General features: G+C 35.1%; 1 protein-coding gene across 1 annotated transcript; it reads left to right on the forward strand.

Annotated features, from left to right (window-relative positions):
* Nucleotides 1–78: 78 nt before the first annotated feature.
* LOC123005281 lies at nucleotides 79–19,540 on the forward strand. Its single transcript, XM_044398962.1, has 5 exons — nucleotides 79–242; nucleotides 296–471; nucleotides 15,480–15,619; nucleotides 19,234–19,392; nucleotides 19,445–19,540. The coding sequence occupies exons 1-5, from the start codon at nucleotides 79–81 to the stop codon at nucleotides 19,511–19,513; spliced, it is 708 nt and encodes a 235-aa protein (XP_044254897.1). The 3' UTR covers nucleotides 19,514–19,540.
* The last annotated feature ends 24 nt before the right edge of the window (nucleotides 19,541–19,564 follow it).

Here is a 19,564-nt window from a genome sequence, read left to right on the forward strand (position 1 = left end):
TTGACATGCGAGTTGAGTCATGTTGACGTTCAACTGAATGTTTTCAAACAGACGCCAAAGAATGCTCGATTTGATGCAATGTGCAATGATGGTGGCTCGATCGCCGTCTGGAACGACAGGAAGACATTGCTTGAAATCTCTTCCGAGAATGACGCCTTTTCCTGCAAAAGGTCGATCATTTTGACAAATATCTTTGAGTGTTCGATCGACGCTTCGGGTTTTGTCATGTACCTGCCATTTAGGTACGACCGAATTTCGTCATAGCACATTTCAAGTTGCTCCCCATCGTTTTCAGCGTTTCGATTTTCGACAATGCGAAATACGCCTTGATCGGGACCCTTAAAAAAATATTTATACAAATATTTTACGGTACCTGTAGGGTTGATGTGCTTCCGATACTTGAGAAGCAAGTATGGATTGTACGGTTCCACAAATGTGAATTGTTCGACCACTTAGACGCCGACGACGATAGTAAACTCTGCCATTCCGTATTGTAGTATTGTTGAACCAATACCTAAAAAAAATCATTATGTGAGATTTATGAATGTTTACATTAAAAAGTWATACAAATTACAAATTTCATTCAGTTTTAAAATATGTATGTTAATAAATTAATGTTCATTCTTTGTCAAAGAATATTAACACGTTGACTGCGTAAGATGATTTAGAAAACCCCGTCCATATGCGTTACCGGTCTCCGGGGACCGGCATGCATGTACAAACATTTTAATTTTTCACACTAAAACTGTTACATTTATATCAAATATGATTGGTAATTTTCTTTTTATATATACAGTAGTACTTATCTTTTCAGTCGTATCTGTGTATTCCAGTTTATTTGCGATATTACCCTCTTAAAGTTTTAGGTTGAATTGGTGTTTATATTATTCACAATGATTAATCAAAATCAACACAAAACTTAAATTTATTGCTAAAAATGTTGACATAAAAAATTAAACTATAATTCATTAACTACATGCATTAACATTAGGTAGATATTTTTTTTTATTTAAACAAATGAAACTATTTCTTATGATTTTTGTTGAAGCAACTTAAACACATTCCAGGTTGTTCAGGGCAGTCACTGCAATAACTAGTGACTTTTGTCACTAGATTGCTAGCTTTTCTGCTAGAATGAGATAATCGTAATTCATTGTAACATCCTTGGCACTGCCTCCTTCTTTTCTTTCCTGATTCGGTTGGCTTAATAAAAGTGCGTACAACTCTTTTTAAATTTTCTTCATGCTTTTTTGGTGTGGTGACCAATTCTTGTGCCAATCGTCTACGAAATTCTGTGATTGACAACTTTGATGAACTTGTTTTGTTATAAATGATCCAGGAGTTGACAATACTAACTCCAAAAAACATTTCAAAAGCTAATTTTCGATACCACTTTAAACTTTTTCGTAGTACTGAATGATAGGATGACATTTGGTCACTGAAGTCAACCCCCTTCTTTGCTTTATTGTAATCAATAATTGCTTTAAAGCATTTAACGCTTCTTTAGCTTACCCTAGGGATCTATTTACTGACTGCTACTACTTTGATAGTGTTGAGATGCAATAAAGAACGATTAAAAGTTTGCCGTACAGAGATGTGTGTTTTCGGTTAAGCGTAAGAGCAAAAGGGTGCTGGTGAACTGCGCTCACTTCTAGCTCCGCATTTTAATCCCTACAGTGGACTGCGCTCAGAAAAATTTTCTTACCTGGGTTGAGTTAATCCCTAGGTGAACTGCGCTAAGGTCAGTCGATATTAACACCAATTTCTTATTGCCCAAATCGATAGAGTAATCAATTTCGAATAAAAAACGCATAACCTTTAATACCCCTAAAATGGACCGTTTCAAAGATATTTTAATTTAAACTGAGGACTGCACAACGCTGATGGTTCCGAAGGTACACTAGTCACCATTATCTGAAGAAACCTTTTTGCCAATACATGTAATCTTGGGTAAACTAACTTAAGTTTATCCCAAATTAAAAACGGGTCTTCTTTTAAGTTATATAGTGGAGCATTACGGTACTGGCTAATTTCAGCACTGATTAACGTATAATTATCTTCACCCTCATTATTGTTCGTCACTTGTAACATAAGTTTTCTATGATGATCCCATAGGTCATCCTTTTGTACAGGCGGTGGTACAGGCGTTGGCGACACGAGCTACTGCCAATGGATCCTTAAAGTGTAATTTTTTGTACCTTGGGTAAAGAGGAACATGCTGTGACCAACAGGTCACATTTTCTATTTGACCAAAACGGTTCAATATTTCGGAGGTGAGTTTTTCCTTAAACATGATTGTTTCCTGGTTAGTAGGGATAAATGACTTCAGCTTTTCCTCCATGCAGTGAACAAGTGGGGCAATCGGGGCAATTTTCCAAAGCTTTTTCTCTGACCAAATTCAATGTATGAGCGAAACATGGAAGATGTTTTGCTTTTCCAAAAGTATTACAGCATTCTTTTACAATATTGGCACCATTATCAGTAACAATAGTTACTATTTTTTCTTTGCTTATGCCAAACTCTTGACATGCCTCTTCTAGAATTTAAGATAAATACTCCACATTATGACGTTCTTGTAGAGGGTAAACACCATAGGTTGCACTTTTCATTTTACATGTTTCTAAAATCATTTCTTTAATAATAACAGTAAATATGTAGAAATTAACCATCTTATGGGTTTTCTGTCCGTTGAAGATAGAAATATGGTGTCGCGGACTTTTTTGTAGAAAATGTTATTCTCTACAATTTCGTTTTTTACACTTCTTTGTATCTTTAACCATATTCGAAGCGTTCTTAAAAATATTGGGCGTAACGCTAACTGATAGTTGTTTATAATTTATTTTTAATACTTTTTTCGATATTTTTGAAAACGCTGCGAATATGGTTGAAGATACAAAAAAAGTGTAGGAGACATAATTGTAGAGAATTAAATTTCCTACAAAAAAGTCCGCAAGACCATATCTCTATCTTCAACCGTTTAGGTTTAAATTAATTTTCTGTCTCTTGACCACCGGTAAAAATGAGCCGTATTCTTCGCTTGAGCGTCTTTGAACGTCTTTAGGACCTAAACCATTGAAGATAGAGGTATCATCTCGCGGACCCTTTTCTTGTAAATTTCATTCTCTACAACTTTCTTTTTTATATTTTTCTTGTACCTTTAACCGTATTCGTAACATTTTTAAAAATATGAGACGGGGCGCAAATTGCTAAATGTTTGAAATTTCTTTAAATATAGTTTTCAATAAAATTTTTGCATTACCTTTATCTCTTATTATGGAGAATTTAATGTTCGATCTGCCTTTATTTTTTTATTTGCGTTTTGCTCACCCTTATGTAAATACAGCCATTTTTTTAATTAAAACTTGATCGGGAAAGGAACAACTGCGCTATCTGGCTTCGCTAACGGAACTATCGAGAATGGGGACGTTTTGTTTTACATCGTGTCGTATCCTAGTCTTTAGGTATCCGTAGTTTAAAGTATTACGACAAATGACCGTTGCTAAGAAATCAAAAAATAAGACGTTTACGTAAACGTCTTTGAATTGACGGAATACGCCTTTTGTCCTTGAAAGAGGTACACACGACAATTAAATGACGTTGTCGTTAAGGTTAACATTAAACTAAACGACTTGCAAAAACTCTCTAATCACTTAATCCCCAACCCATGGATGGATACCCCGTTATGATGGTACTAAACGCAGTTCACCTTGAGGATTAGCGACCCTCATTAACCCATCATACTTGTTTCGAAAATTGAGCACAATCCCTGCCCCCAGAAAAAGATCTTAATGCTGGTGTATATTTCTGCTTTGTAACTTAACATTAACATTTTAACGGTAGTCTTCGCATACTGTTGCAACAGTTTTATTTTTTTATTTTGATTTTCTAATTTAATTTTTATTAGTCGAAAATGTCGTTTTGATTTTCTAGGTGTTAAAAAATTTGAGGTAAAGGGTTTTCCAATAAGAACGATATGTTTTTAAAATTAAATAAAATACAAAAAGTTTCGAAATAAAAGTTAAACTTTTTTTTATTTTAATGTACAATTTATGACAATTATGTCTTGAACAACACATTATTCAAATGTCCACCTCGGCTTTGTTTGCAGGATCGTATTCGATGAATCCAATTTTTGGTGACTTTTAGCAATAAGTTTAGCTAGTTTGTTGGCCAAATCTTCAATTGCTTTTCTCTTGGATGACTCTCTGAGTATTGTCGGTTTAAATCAATTAAATTTGCGAGATGGCAATGATTCCGATTTGATTTTGTTACAACAAAATTGGAAGAGTTGTGTTCTCCAAGGCTATGAATTGTGCACTTACACTTTCTGTTCACACACTTTCACTTCATCCGCTTGTATAATAAATAACTATTATCTAATACTGGATGCCTATTGCCTAATTTGTACAGTTTCATAATTTTCGTCCAAGTAATCAGGAACTCTTCTGTGAAAATGTGGGGGAGCCCTATTTTGTTAAAACAAAAATTTTTGTCGAAGAGCAATGAGTACGTTCTCTAGGAAAACTGACAATTCATTTTCAACAAAGGTACGATACGTTTCACCAGTTCCAATTGCTAGCAAAAAAGTGGGGTCCAATTTATAAAGTCATCGATTATTCCACTTTAAAAGTTTAAAGAAAAAATTCTCTAGAAATTAGTAGTTCTAATTCAATGCAAGTTTTCTTGAGCGCAGTAGTGGCAGTGGTGTGTGTTCACTCCTACATTACAACTATAACGAGTTTTATCGCTAGATCAAATTTTATTGTAAAAATGAATGAACTCTTGCTTGTCAATCTCACGTACTCACAAAACTGTACGTGACGAAACTTGTCAGCTTTCAAAATCCGGAAATTGGAGACCAGCTAATCTCCGTTTGCCTGGCCATAAAAGCTTGAGTTACATGATTTGATTACTGTTATTTTATTTTCTGGATTTGTAACTGTTCCAGCTCTTTTACCTTCTCTTAGTTTTTGCTAATCCCCAAAAATATATAATTGTTTTTTTGATTTACCAGGGTTAATTCTCTGCCTTTATTGGGTAACGCATAAATTGATAGTGTGTTGAGTTTAATCCCTCTGATTTTGTTTGTATTTAAGGGGGAATTCTCAAAATATACTGGCGAAAAAGCGTAACTCATCACTTTGAAAAATTTCGTTAGAATTAAAATAAATTCAAACGTGTTAATTTAAGCCACACTTGAAATTAAGAACAAAAATAAAGAAAAATCTATTATGCCAAAACTTGGCATGATTTAAACAACACCTAAAATTCAGTATTTCGGCCTCTTCCTCCTCTTGCCTCACAGCGATGACCCATACTACGGATTAAAGCTCGAATTTCGTTCTGGTCAATGTCTTCCCAAATTTCATGCCATTTTTGCCCAAGCTGCTCTTGGCCGAGAAAGTGCTCTAAGACGCCTGCCCATCGGGTCCTAGAGGTGTTCGATCGGATTCAGATCGGGACTTCTAGCTGGCCATTGCGTTGTGCTCTGGCCATTGCGTTGTGCTGAGATACCCACGTCGTCAAGATATTCTTGCATAATTCGGGCAGAATGTGGTCTTACATTATCCTGCAATAAAAGGAAATCGTTTCCCACAAAACGTGCAAAAGACATTACATGTTCTAAAATGTTTTCAGTGTAAGATCCTGCCTCTTGTTATTATCACCAACTCTGTATGAGTGTTTAAACTTATGTCTCCCTACACCAGAGCCAGACTGTCTTCAGTAAATTCCTCAAATTCACTTGTTTGTGACAATACTAACATTTGTAATACTAACTCCGCGTCCTGGGGCTTAGAGCTGCATAATAAACCGGACAGAGAATCTCCAGATTGTTCCACAATGAACCGCATAGAATCAAAATACCACAAGCTGGACTTACACGTCTGTAACAAACGACATTAACCCTTTAATGCCGAAGTTTTTTGTTTTTGATTTTTATTTTCTATACTTTGGGTTTAGGTCGAGATAATCCATAGAAACATAACTGTAAATTGATTTTTTCAAAATTTATTACAATTTTTGAAAAAAAGGTCATCATCATGCTAAGCGTTAATGTGATCAAAATAGACATATTAAAAAAAATATTCTATTTTACAGTATGAAACATTTTAAAACATTTAATACATAAACCAACACCACATTTGGAACATTGAATTCTCACAACATTTTTACAGTTTATTCCTGCACAATTTCTTTTGTTGCATGGTTCTATACAAGATGTTCCGTCTAAACCCCATATTAAAATTATTCGGAGTTCGAACAATCATATTTATTTGAAATTGGTACATAGACATAATGCATTAAGTCCTCCTAAATGAAAATATTTTCAAGATGGGCGGGCGGCACTTCCGATTATACTGGAAATCGGTCTCAACTTTCTTATTTTAAATGGAAAGCTATATTTCTTACTGCGTTTTTGGATTAATCGTGTATTTTAAGGGTGTGTTCATCAGCTTTCTCTATACCTAAATTTAGTMATTTTTGAAATATTTAGGGTTTTTCTAAAATTTACTTTTTATTTTATTTATTTTTTATAAAATTTATATCTTAAAAATCGGTAACTCTGCCATTTTTTTAAATTTTGAATTCGTTTTTTTGGCGTTTGAAAGAGAAAGCTTAGACCTTTCGTTTGGTGTTTTTAGCTTTTTTAGCTTTAGACTTGTTTTAGCTCCACTGTCGATAAAAGCTGTACCTGTGATGCTTTTAATCTGTAATTCGACAGCTGGTCGGCCGACAGCCTGCGCATCCAAGGAGTAGAATTGAACATCCATGACAGCGGTTGTGGGTGGTCCTTTGCAGTTTTGGCGTATAATCAAAGATAAAAAAAATCCTCTTATAAACTCAATCCGGGGACATACTCATTGAAGCAAGTTTCCATAACACAGTTTTCAAGAAATGTGTGTCCTCCAGTCCAGACCCACTTCCTAAATAAGGGTTTTTCAACATATTGTACCTGCTCCTCAACTAGTTAGTTTGAAACACTATTGCAACAAAGCGCAACGTGAGCGCCAAGTTAGACTGGTGAATAGTTTTTTCCCCGGGTGTACACTAGTGCACTTTGTACAGTTTCGGCGGATAACTCCAGGCTGGCCGCAACCGTAGCCCGAAAACTTGGCGCTGGAGTCGATGGACCCGTCGTTTTTGGTTACACTTGTGACGTTTCTTCCTTGGGGCGGTTTACCTCGGGCGCCAGCACCCGGTTTTACGAGGGGGGGGGGGTCCTACGGGTGGCTCAATGGAGACGGTTCTTCCAGGGGTCGATGTCAGGGGGGGGGGAGCGAGTGGTGAATAGAAACCGGATTAAATAAATAAATGGTTTATTAAATTACAACTATGGGGCGGACGGTTAGCGAAATGCGTAAGCGGTTATGCAAGCGCTGCGGTTATGTAATACGGTTACAAGCGAGTTCGGCAGGTCACCTTTATAAAGCGCAAGCAGGTGCGGGGAGGGGAAACGGCTGGGGGAGCGGTTATCTCAAGCCACCCTGCGGCCCTGATTGGGTTCAGCCACGACGAAGGGGACTAAGATTTCGGATAGGGGGGGAATTATCGGGAACGGTACCCTCAAGCCCTCCGGAAGCCCTGACTAAGCTTCCTCAAGCCTAGGACTAGAGGACTAAGGGGGGAAGACGGGGAACTGGATGCGGGGAGGTGAAGGGACTTGCCTTCCGGTCACTTTCACTGGTCACTGTTCACTTGTCCACTGGTCACTTGTTGCTTCCTGGCACTGCTTCTTGCTGGGACACTTGGCGACAACTACTGAAGAATCTTCGCCTTTGCGGCGGGGGGGGGGGTATTTTTAGTAACTTCGTTACACACTATTTGGGCACTTTTTTTAAAAGTTTTTTACGACAATCGCGAACCGACTCCGTGTCTACAGGTGGAACTTGTACCAATAATGCCTGTTTTGAGCCACGAATAGACCGGTGGGAACGTTTGTGTCTTGTTTTTTTTCGATTACCGTCTGATAATTGCGGTACGCTGSAGAGCTTGGGGCAAATATGTTTGCCTTTTTCGCGTCTCCACAAATTTGAATTAATCCCTTGATTCCAGTCCATCAGGTGTATGTTGCATTGGCAACCCTACGATAGCATTTTCAACTGAAATCCCTTTGGGCACTTTGTAGAAGTTAGCTCTGCCGAGGAAGTCTTCAACGGCTTCTTGGGTTTGGGTTCCGTCGAATCTAGCACGACAATATGTAAAGTGGCGTACCGGTCCCTGTGGAGTTAAACGCTCGATGAGCAGTTCCAGTTGTGCGGCTGTGATCGCTATTCTTGTTATTGTTCCGGACCTTAAAGTCGGCGTGGTGGCAATTTTGTAATAACGTGTTTGGTATTATGCGAGGCACTTCGCGATTAATCACTTCAGAGTTTTTGGTACACTCGCACTTTATCGCGAGTCGATTCGTAAAATTCGGTTCAGCACTATGCTTGTCACTTCGCGGTTTACATGAAATTCAAGTTCAATACAACGCGAGTCACTTCGCGGTTTACGTGAAATTTTGTTTAGCACTACGCGAGTCACTTCGCGGTTTACGTACGGCTAGTCCAAGGTTGTGTTCTTCGGGCCGCTACGTTGGGCGTCGCTTTTGTAGCTAGTTTTTTTTAGAGGAAACACAACACTACAAACTAACGGTTAGTAGAATATTAATACACTGAATTATATACAAAGTAAATATAACAAAATAGGTTTTTGGATCTAAGGAGGACACAGTGAAACTGCAATACCAGTTCGCCTGGCAAGTCTAGTGGATAACTTGGGAAACACGCCGAAGAAGTCTCGTGAGGGTGGTTCTTTTAACGGGGTGATTGTCGCTATGGCGCATATCCGTCGAAGAGGGAGTACTCTGTCCATACGAGGGATTCGGTGCTACTGCGGTACTACGGAGCGTCTTGGAACTAATAATTTAAAAAGATAAAAAAAAAATCTTGTAAACTCAATTCGGGGACATACCGTATAACACACTTTGCACACGTTTAATTATAATGTTTATTATTAATGAAATAATGTTCCATGACAACATTTACTTAAAAGAAAAGTTGTGGCTCAATGCAAAAGCATTTGTATTACTTTCCCCTCGCAGATGGTTTATAACTGCGGTTAGGTAGGAGGATCCAAATAATGAGGGTCGGTTTATGTACACGACATTTTCTAATTTTCTGAATGTACTAAAAAGTGAAAAAGCCTCCGTCCGCCAGCTACAAGCTATTTAAAGAACATGTCATACGTGAGTGCTCTTTTGACGTCAGTTTGAGCGTTTAAGCAGGCTTCCTTATTACGTTGAAGGTTCTTCTAATTTTCAGAGCTTCCAAGTCGTTCGCTTTATTACATAAAAACTGAGACATCTAGAAATATTTTTTTTACTACCGCAAAGAAGAAAGTACAAGCTATAAGGTTGTAACATTTTTTTAGTGTGTTGCATTTGCAAAGATAAAAAATGAAGGCGTTTTTTAAAAGCTTAATAACTTAAAAAATTTAAATGGAACACCCTATTTATTGTTTTTGCATTTAAAACATTATTAAATTGTCATTCTAAAATTATTTACTTTTAGGTGTTTATAGTTAATAACTAAAAAGATATTTAATGTTAAACATAAAACAAAATAATTACCATTGTTTCAGTAGCCATAAAGTGCACAGTTGCAGATGAGATGGAAGAAATATCACTTAATAATCACATTAAACTGAATCCATTATTCTTTACTTTTACAATAAAATAATTTGAATTTTAGTATTTATAACGACTTTTAAAATCTCTGGATAAATCAACGATAAGAGATCCGTGGTGGAATTTCTATGGTTGCCATAGTATCAACAACGCCCAGATATTGATAGGCATTGTTGCTATAATTAATATTGAATGTTAAATATCTTTTCATTTATCATTTATAGACATTAAAAGTTTATTTTTTAGATAGACAATTTATCAATCTATAAGTTTCAAAAATAAAAAAAATGAGGTGTTCCATTTAAATTTTCTAATTTATTTAACTTTTAACAAACTTCTTAATTTATAAATCTTTAATGCAAAACACTAAAAAATTGCTACAGCTTTAAATTCTGTACTTTCTTCTTTGTGGAAGTAAGAAAAAAATTGTTTTAGCTGTCTTAGTTTTGTGTAATAAATTTTTAAACAGAGCATGTTTGTTATGTTATCTCCAACCACGTGCCTATGGATCAGCATAGAAACTTCCATAAGGCAACGTAAACATCACGAGCTTATCAATCGTTGAAAACCTTTCAACCCTTGCACTAATTTATATTATAGGTAAATTCAGGATACGCATTTCAGTCTGAAGTCTAAGTTAGGTTTTGTTATAAGTCTGTAGTCTGAATTCAAATCTGAAGGTTTAGTCTTGTCTCTCGATCTGTTTATTATTTTGCGAAAGTGAATTAATTGTGAATTTATTTTTTTCCGGCTGCAGGAGTAACAGAAATCAAAATCTAATTGATGGAGCTTGTAGTGCTCGAAAAGGGCTATCTTATCGACATTTTTGTCGATTCGCCAATTGACTCAATTTGGCCGAAAACGGCCTTCAAAAATCAAAATTTGAATTTGCCTAGTTAGCGTTGCTAAGAAACGTACTACTATCAAGTCATTGTTGCCAACAGAGAATTTATCAGCTATTGAGCTGGTCCATTTTAGGAAATTATTAGTACGAGTAAATTATTAGTACGTAGCTAATCTGTCTATTAGTAATTGCTGTGTGTATACACAAGGAATTTCTGTCAGACTCTTGGGTTTGAGGACTTTTTCAAAACTTTGTTACAAAATGTTAGCTCTTATTATGTCTGGATATTTTTTCCTTGACCACATTCTTTAAAAGCTCTGCCGGAAAACTATCACTAGCAACATCTTCTCTAAATGCGGGGAAGTCACAGTAACAAGAAGACAACATTTCACAATATTTGAAGTGCATCAAATCTACACGTATTGGTAAACATAAACTTTTTTTTATAAATTGTGACTGTTCTTAGTGGAGAAGAGTTTCCATTTTCCATTAAGGATACGCGAATTGTATTTTCCGTGCCGAAAGTTCCATAATAACAAATAATTCTTTCTGATTTTCCAAATAAGATCTTCGTGGACGTTTAGGTTTAGTTGCACCTTTCTAGTTTTCAACTGCTCTTATCTTCTTCGTCTTTCATTGCCTCGTCGTTTTCATTATTCTTAATTTGATCGCATTTGGTTCTTTCCATTTCTTTGGAGTTTTTATGAGTTTTCTCTAACAAAGAGCATCGTCTCCTTCTTTGGGTATTGATGAGTTTAACTCGTTTTTATTTTTATGAGAACATTTAAGGAAAATATCCTTTGCGTCTTTCTATTCTAACATGCTGTCCTTGTTTTTAGAATTTAATAGAGGTGGGTACATCTTCTTATGAAGTTTCAATGTGGACTTTCAAAAATTCATGAATCCGAGGAGGAAGCTGAACTTTGCGGAATATTCTGGTTTTTATACCTCTAAAATTACTTTCTACTGGAGCACTTGAAGCAATACTTCCACTGTTAGGAAAAATAGATGTCATTACTGAAGACCATAAAGGCAAATAGCATATAAATCTTAATACGTCTGGTATAATTTCCGGAAGATACTGCATGTTGTCTCGGTTTCCCTCCAAAGATAAATATAATTTAGGTTCTTCCAAAATATATTTACCGCATGTTTTAAATAAGGAATCTGATGATTATTGATAATATCAAGATAATATCTATCATTATTTTCTATAGATTCATTTGTTTCTGCATCATCACTTGTCAAATGCAAAATTACTTTTTTCGTGTTGATTTACTTCCGTCTGCTATTAGTTTTTTCAACCATTTTCTTCTGTTTCACTCTGTGCAACAATAAAAATGACCAGTATTTGTCTCTTCAAGCATTTTAGATTTTTTATGAAGTTGGCTTCATCACACATTATAAAAGTTTTTGGGATGTAATTTTGATGATTAAAAACAATATTGTAACAATGATTAATGTATGTTGTTATACTGTTCATGTGTCCAAATGATTTAGCAATTCTCGACAACAATGCTAATGACTTGTCACAAACTACTTCTTTGGGAGTAGCTGCTCCATCTCGAATCCACATACGCAGCCATTGTGCAATAGAATCCGCATCATGGCGCTTTGACAATCTATCACAAACCGAATATTGTGATTTTGTTAGGCGATGATTTACCCTAACGTCGCAAAGAAAGATTGATCCACTGTAACAGTAAGGTCTCTTTATTTTCTAATAATCTTGTTGCTACTGAATTATTACAACCATAACACTACAATCATCTCCGGTTCGGTTCCGGTAATCCTTTTTGGGGCACTCGGTCACTTTCACTTCCGGTACTGTTCTCACTACTGGTCACTACTGGTCGCTGCAGCTGGAGCTGGAACTAGGACTCGGCGAAGACTGGCTTTATTTTCCTTCTCGGCTTGGCTTTATAGAGTGCCCGGCTGCAGGTGCGCGATTCGATTCTGATGGGGCACCACCTGCAGGTATAGTCGGGTCGGCTTGAAAAGGTCTTAACCGGGTAGAGACAGGTCGGCTTCGGAGGGACACGGCTTGTATGGTTGGTTGCGTATCCTCGGGGGCTAATTTTAGTAACTACGTTACAATGCTTTCTTTTCCGGGTACTCGGTTGACTGTAGGGTTCGTCGGGGACTTAATAGAGAGAGAGTCGGATAAATTAAAATGTGTTTTATTAAAATAAAATGTATGTTCACATAAAACTTATTCACTATCCTTATATATACACAATTATTTACAATTCGGTCGGAGGGGCCGTCGGTATTATTTCGCAACGGTCCACGTGGTTTCGGTCGGAGATGGTCAGCTGGCACTATTTTGCAGCAGCCACGGGATCGGAACGGTTAGGATACGCTAGTAATATTTCGCAGTGACACCTGAAGCGGACCTCGAGCCTAATTTACCGGTTGTATTGCGCGGCAAGTGAGTGTCGGATTGTAAATCGCGTTCGCCTTTTATTTGGTTCGGACGTAAACAAACACGGTCGAATTCAGTGGGGGGATACCCATGGACCACGCAAGCTCATGAGGTTTGACGTTTACAATGGAAATTCCCAAACGCTTCGTTACAATTGCCTGGAGTCACCGGGGAGACCGGCACTGGCGAGAAGGCTGTTGGAGTCTTGGGGGACTCCAACCAGGCAGTCGGACTGGCCAATATTGGGCTTGCTCCCATCTTCCGGACTAGCGCCTCTCGGATTTCCTAGGCCCGGACTGGTGACGGTGTTGGCGGCAGCGGGGAAAGTAGCTAGGGTAGCGGAGACGTATATAGCTCCAGGATCGGATTTCCTGGAGATGCCCCGAACCACTCGAAGAGTTTAGCTTCTAGGGAGCTAGGTAGTGGCGTTTTAGGCGCTTTACTTCACATCGTGCTGTAACAGACTATGCGGGTTTAAGGCCCTTTGTGTGAATTTTTTTTTAAGATTTGTCCCGAGGATTCATTTTTGAGGTTGTACACGACAGGAGTTAGGATTTTGGTAACAAAACCGCCACCTAATCTTTCACCACCAAGCAACTAAATAAAAATATTAAAGTATTTAAATATGCAATTACATGGCTTTTATAAAAGCAGTTACCAGCGTTAAAGGTACTCGAATATCTCCAAGTCCAAGTCATCACTGCGAATGTGGAATGAACATTCTACATAGTTAAAATGCAGAAAATAATTAATAAACAAAATATTTCAATGACCTATTAATTGATTTGTAACAAATAAGTAGCATTTACACGAGCATTACCTGGTGTTGTACTTTTGGCTGGTCCACTTCTTTGATTCATATGTGTACATAACAGATGAATATGCTTACACATACTGTATTTTACCGAACAGTCAATACAGGAACAGCAATATCTAAGCATACAAATTTTGCAGTCTGTACAGTTAAGTCTACAATCACATGTTTCTTTGAGGTATAGTTTTGAAGATGCAACGTTCCAACCATTTTGACATGGGATAATAAGACTGGCGTTCAAATCCTTGCTAACTTTATGGCGCGAACGAATTGACTGGAGGTTTTGAAGCAATTTTTCTTTTGTTGAGAACAATTAATCGATCAGTGCATTTGTCTCGTAACAACGCTGGCTCATGTCTGAGGGCTGATGGCTGATATTTCCGTATCCAGTCTTTTTATGTTTCTTTTTTTTTTTTTTCAAGTAAGTGTATTTGAGGCTTTTATGCCTCAACACACTCTATGTTATTACKTTATCGTGTAGAGCTTTTAGTAAGCTTTCTAAAAAACCTAGGGTTTGGAGGTCTGAACCTTACCTATTTTATTGTACACCCTTTAAACCTACAAAAATTTAACTTATTCTATTTAGCCTTAAAAATCAAGTACAATAAGTATTAAAAAAGTTTAATATATATGCATTATTGCATCATATTTTTTAATAAAGTAAAATTACATTGTGTACACTATTTTTTTTTTTATAAAAATTGTTGCCTACGTTATTTACTGATTCTATAAGATACTCGTACATTCGTCTACATTGGTTAAAAAAAACTAATGTACTGTAATTACATAGTTGGGTTTCGATAAAAAATAATTTAATTTTGACGGCGACTGTACTTCTACATCCATACAAATAATCTGATAAGTAATAACTGGTGGTCATTTGAATCATGATAATGTTGCTATATTTCATTTATAAAATACACACTTATAAAAGTAGCAATGAACTGGTTAAAATCCAGCCCTTATTGTTTTATTTGTGCTAGTTATCCTATTTTATTTATAGTTCAGTTTATATTTGCAGTCAAAACATATTGTCATCATTCTAGCCCTTCAGCCTCTCCGTCTTTTTACAAATCTATATTATTATCACGATGTGCTTTTATGATAACAGTGTTTTTCACAGCCAAACATCTCTTATCGATATTCACAATTGATACAAAAAATTTCAATCAATTTCTGACTTCATTGTTAGTAGTTCTTGATACTTTTGCACTTAGTTGCTTTCTCATCAWTGTAAAACTGACTCAAAAAAATCAAATCATACATTTTAACGGAATCTTGAGTATGATCCAGAATAGAGTTGAACAATTTAACAAGCACATTGTTGATGAGGTATTTCATACAAAAATCTATTCTATTCTTTACCAAATTTGCATTCCTTTTTTAATAATATTTGCTGTAATACTAGCAATAATATTTTGGGGTCACCGAAATTTCAATTCAAACACTATATTTCAAGCATTAACAGTTTCTATTATTTTTGTTATAAATATGTCTCTTTTTGTATCAGTTTTATTTTGTTTAGAAATATATTTACTTTTATTTGGAAATTGTTATCTACAAGTGAAACATATTCTAACAAAGAAAAATGTAATAGGTCTGATAAGAAATATCAAACAACTTCAGAATTTTCATCACGGTGTGTTTTTAAATTTTCGTTTAATATGTCATATTTTTAAAGCACATTTAATATTGTTTTTGTTTTGTGGATGCCTGATTTTGGTAGGAAACTTCTACCTCTTTGTCAATTACATTCAAGAGTCAAAGCCTTACACTATTGAGGAGTTGCTTAGATTTGTTCTATGTTTCGTTGGAATTTTTGGAAGTACAATTGTACTTTTTAAATTGCAAGAGCTCAACGACCTGGTAAGAAAATTTTAATTATTTAGTTTTACGGTGTTACATGTATGTACTTTTACTTTGTTAGAGATACGGGTGTTTCAGAAGTTGCGCCCCAAAGAAAAATGCGATGTAAGGTAAGATACCAGAAACATAGAAAAAATGTTAAAAATTATATCTATAAAAGTTTCGAAATTATGGGAGTTTCAAGTTTGCACTGTGACTCTATTTATTTCTGTTGAAACAATAATTAGAATAATTAGAAGAGGAAACAAGGAAACTATCCTAAATTGTAACTATGTTTAACGTTATTTTGTGGCTTTTATTGGCAAAATTTTCATACCTTTACTAAGTAATTATGAAAAAACATATATAAGATCATTAATAACACTAAATAGACATAAAAAAATGTCAAATGTCAAAAAAATTATGACAATATGTTTTTACAGATAGAATTTTTTAAACATTTTTTCTGTGTTCCTGATATCTTATATTACTTGAAATTTTCTGTTCTGAAACACTCTGTATACCGGGTGTTCCAGGCAGGCTTGGATATAGGAAATAAACATGGAAAATTAGTTTTAAATTTTTTCGGGCTGCAGGAGTAACATAAATCAAAATCTGACTGATGGAGTTTGGGCTACCTTATCGATATTTTGTCGATTCTCCAATTAACTCCATATGGGCGAAAACGACCGTCGAAAAATCGAAATTTGAATTTGCCGGGTTAGCGTTACTAAGAAATGAACTATCAAGTCATTGTTGCCAAAGGAGAATTTTTCACAATTTGCCTTGATAGTTCGTTTCTTGGTAACGTTAACCCGGCAAACTCAAATTTCAATTTTTCAAGAGCCGTTTTCGCTGAAATGGAGTTAATTGGAGAATCGACAAGAATGTCGATAAGATAGTCCTTTTCGAGCACTACAAGCTTCATTAACTAGATTTTAATTTCTGTTACTCCTGCAGCCGAAAAAAAAACCTAATTTCCCATGTTAACCTCCTATATCCAAGCCTGCCTGGGACACCCGGTATATTTGTTTTAAACGTCATTAGTCACATATGTAGAGCAAACAACAGAGGCAGCTGAAGTTTGTAAACCGAGACAGTAGTCCAGGTTTGTGATAATAAATGTCAAGTCTCTTGATTTCTTATCGGCCGTGTGGCATTCAAATTTAAAAAAAAAATCGGATAATACATAGTTTTATTCGCAATCACTAATGTAATATGTTGATTACTAACCTTTTAAATTAATTAATTCCCGTGAGCAGTATTATAATTTTATCTTTTGGACGATTGTATACAGGTTTGCCAACGTTAAGATTACAAAAGTACCGGGAATTTTTTCTTTCAAATTGTTTAGTTATGTATAATATTTTGCTAAATTAGTATTCAATTATTTCAGTTGCTTCTGTAGCAGCTTTTCTTACTTCTGAAGTACCCTACTCCATTTCAACAATTTTAATATCAGATTTACACATTATTTAATACATTATGTAATAATAATTTACTCATTGTTTAATAATTTTCATAAATTGACATTTATGAAATGTCAAAAATCAAATCAGCTATTATTTTGTTGAAAAATTTTGATTCAGGTTGATTTCCGACTTAAAATTGAGCCAAATCGATTCAAAATTTTACAAATTGCTTTATTTCAGCCTAAAATTAAGATTGAAGAAATTATTTTTATAACATACATTAATTTAGAATAAATTCTGTACTAAAATCGAGCAAAATTGGTTTGAACTAGCTAAAATTGCTTAAAATTAGGAAGAAAACTCAGTATTGGGTTGAAATCATAGACTATTACTAGGTCCATGATTGAAATACTTTGATTCAGGTTGATTCCCGGCTTAAAATTGAGCCAAATCGATTGAAAATATCACAAATTGCTTTATTTTAGCCTTAAATTGACATTGAAGCAATTATTTTTATCAAATAAATTAATTTTAAATTAATTCTGTATTAAAATCAAGAAAAATTAAATTGAAAATAGCTCAAATTGCTTTATTTTGGAAGAAAACTCTTATTCAAGCCAGTATTTGGTTGAAATACTTTGATGTAGGTTGATACCCGCCTTCAAATTGAGCCAAAACGATTGAAAATATCACAAATTATTTTATAATTCTGTATTAAAATCGAGCGAAATTAAATTAAAAATTACCCCTTGTGCTTTATCCGGTCGCGAGGCTGGCACCTCTCGATCGTATACATAAGCACTTGGGGTAATGCCATATTTGCCACCTCGTTTGTAATGTGCTATTACATTTGGAAAACCACCATTCCATTTGCCGGTTTAGTTCCATTACAACGTCATGGTGTTACGAAAAAGTTTTTTTTATTTTCGTAATAAATTCATTTCCAATTAAATCGCTAATTAATTGTAAGAACAAATGACAAAAGCATTGTGGTAAAACAGATTATTTCTAATCTCTTTCTGATTACATGTCGAACACCATAAATATTGTAACTATTTGTATAATATTTGTTGTTTACCTGTCTAATTACACCTCGAATTACACTTTCTACTCCATTATTATTTTCTCATCGCTCAACACCATAGTCTAATTTTGGATGAATCATTCAGAAAAATGTCTAGAAAAATTAGTTTGAAACAAAAAAATCCAAAATCTGTACCAAGCGACTGTATTATTTGTGCAACACGTCCAGTGTTGTATATGAATCAAGTAAACATCTACCAAGCTAGATTCTACTGTTACCACACGACACCGCAATCAAGACCCCATTTTCAATCCTCAAAACTTCAAAAATCTGTAACCATTCTTTGCAGTATTATCCTTATTTATGGAGTAATTAATGATTTCAACCGACTTGAAGGAAGTTTTACCACTAAACAAGTGGTCATTTTTATAGAAATGAGTTACACTTTTTCAACAATAATAATCAATACTATTTTCTTGCTAAAAAATTGGATAAAACTGCGAGAATCACATGGACTAATAGTCTTAATAAACAATAAAATAAAATACGGAATTGACGTCATCTTAACCAGTCAAAAAGCAAAGCAACTTCGAAACATGCTTATGATCATGGTTGTGGGACTAACGATTGAAGAAATCATAATGTTTTGTGTTGAACTAACGATGGAAAATGTCAGTAACGAATTCTTGGTTCGAATGGTTACGATTGAAATTTTTATTCTTTCAAATGCTTCTCTTGGACTATACTGTATACAATTTTTATTAATGTATGAGTACATCTTTGACCAATGTTTTAACGAAATTGAGAAATTTTTGAACGACTTACCTGAAAATTATTTTACGGTAATTGGAAATAATCAACAAAACGTAATTTCCGGATTGACTCATTTCGAACAAATTCAAAAACTCCAACGCCTTTATATGTCCTTAAGACGCAATTTTAAACTAAACGAAAATTTCCTTCAACCCGGAATTATAATCATTCACTGTGTTAACATTTGCTTGCTGCTTATTGGTTACGTTTATTTTTCTGTAATGTTTGTCGAAGGAGAGGCAGTTTGGTTGAAATTTGATATTTATCTTATTCTCAAATCTTCAGCCCTTGATGTTGCTTTTAGTTTTCTTTGTTATCAAGCCCAAAAAGTATCAGTAATGGTGTGTAAACCAAAATGATTAAATAAAAATAATTACATTTTTCAGAGTCAAGATATATTATCATTTCTTTTTAAATGTCCAATCAGCAAATTAAGTAAACTGGAATCAGCACAAGTGGAGATGCTTATTGCTACTTTGACTTTACAGAAACCGGAAATCAAGATTTCCGACATATTCACTATTGGTACAGGACTACTTGCATCGGTAAAACCTTTTATACAGATTATTTAACAAATAATCTAAACTCCGTTTTCAGATTTCAGGAACGGTACTCACCTATGTCCTTGTAGCACTACAGTTTCACGCCATATGGTCTACTAAATAAATACTTTATTTTTTCACTGTACACCGCTATTGAACATTTATAAATTTATAT

Source organism: Tribolium madens, unplaced genomic scaffold, assembly GCF_015345945.1.
Source record: "Tribolium madens isolate multiple individuals breed KSU strain unplaced genomic scaffold, Tmad_KSU_1.1 Scaffold_20;HRSCAF=117;Tcas5.2_LG4, whole genome shotgun sequence".
Classification (NCBI taxonomy): Eukaryota; Metazoa; Arthropoda; class Insecta; order Coleoptera; family Tenebrionidae; genus Tribolium; species Tribolium madens.

What these genes read in the sequence shown, in the direction of transcription:
- LOC123005281 (XM_044398962.1), top strand. Translation starts at nt 79, where the DNA reads ATGTGCAATGATGGTGGCTCGATCGCCGTCTGGAACGACAGGAAGACA. An exon ending in CTTAGACGCCGACGACGATA is followed by an intron (nt 472 to 15,479) that starts GTAAACTCTGCC and finishes TGATTTTGGTAG; the next exon opens with GAAACTTCTACCTCTTTGTC. An exon ending in TGCAAGAGCTCAACGACCTG is followed by an intron (nt 15,620 to 19,233) that starts GTAAGAAAATTT and finishes TACATTTTTCAG; the next exon opens with AGTCAAGATATATTATCATT.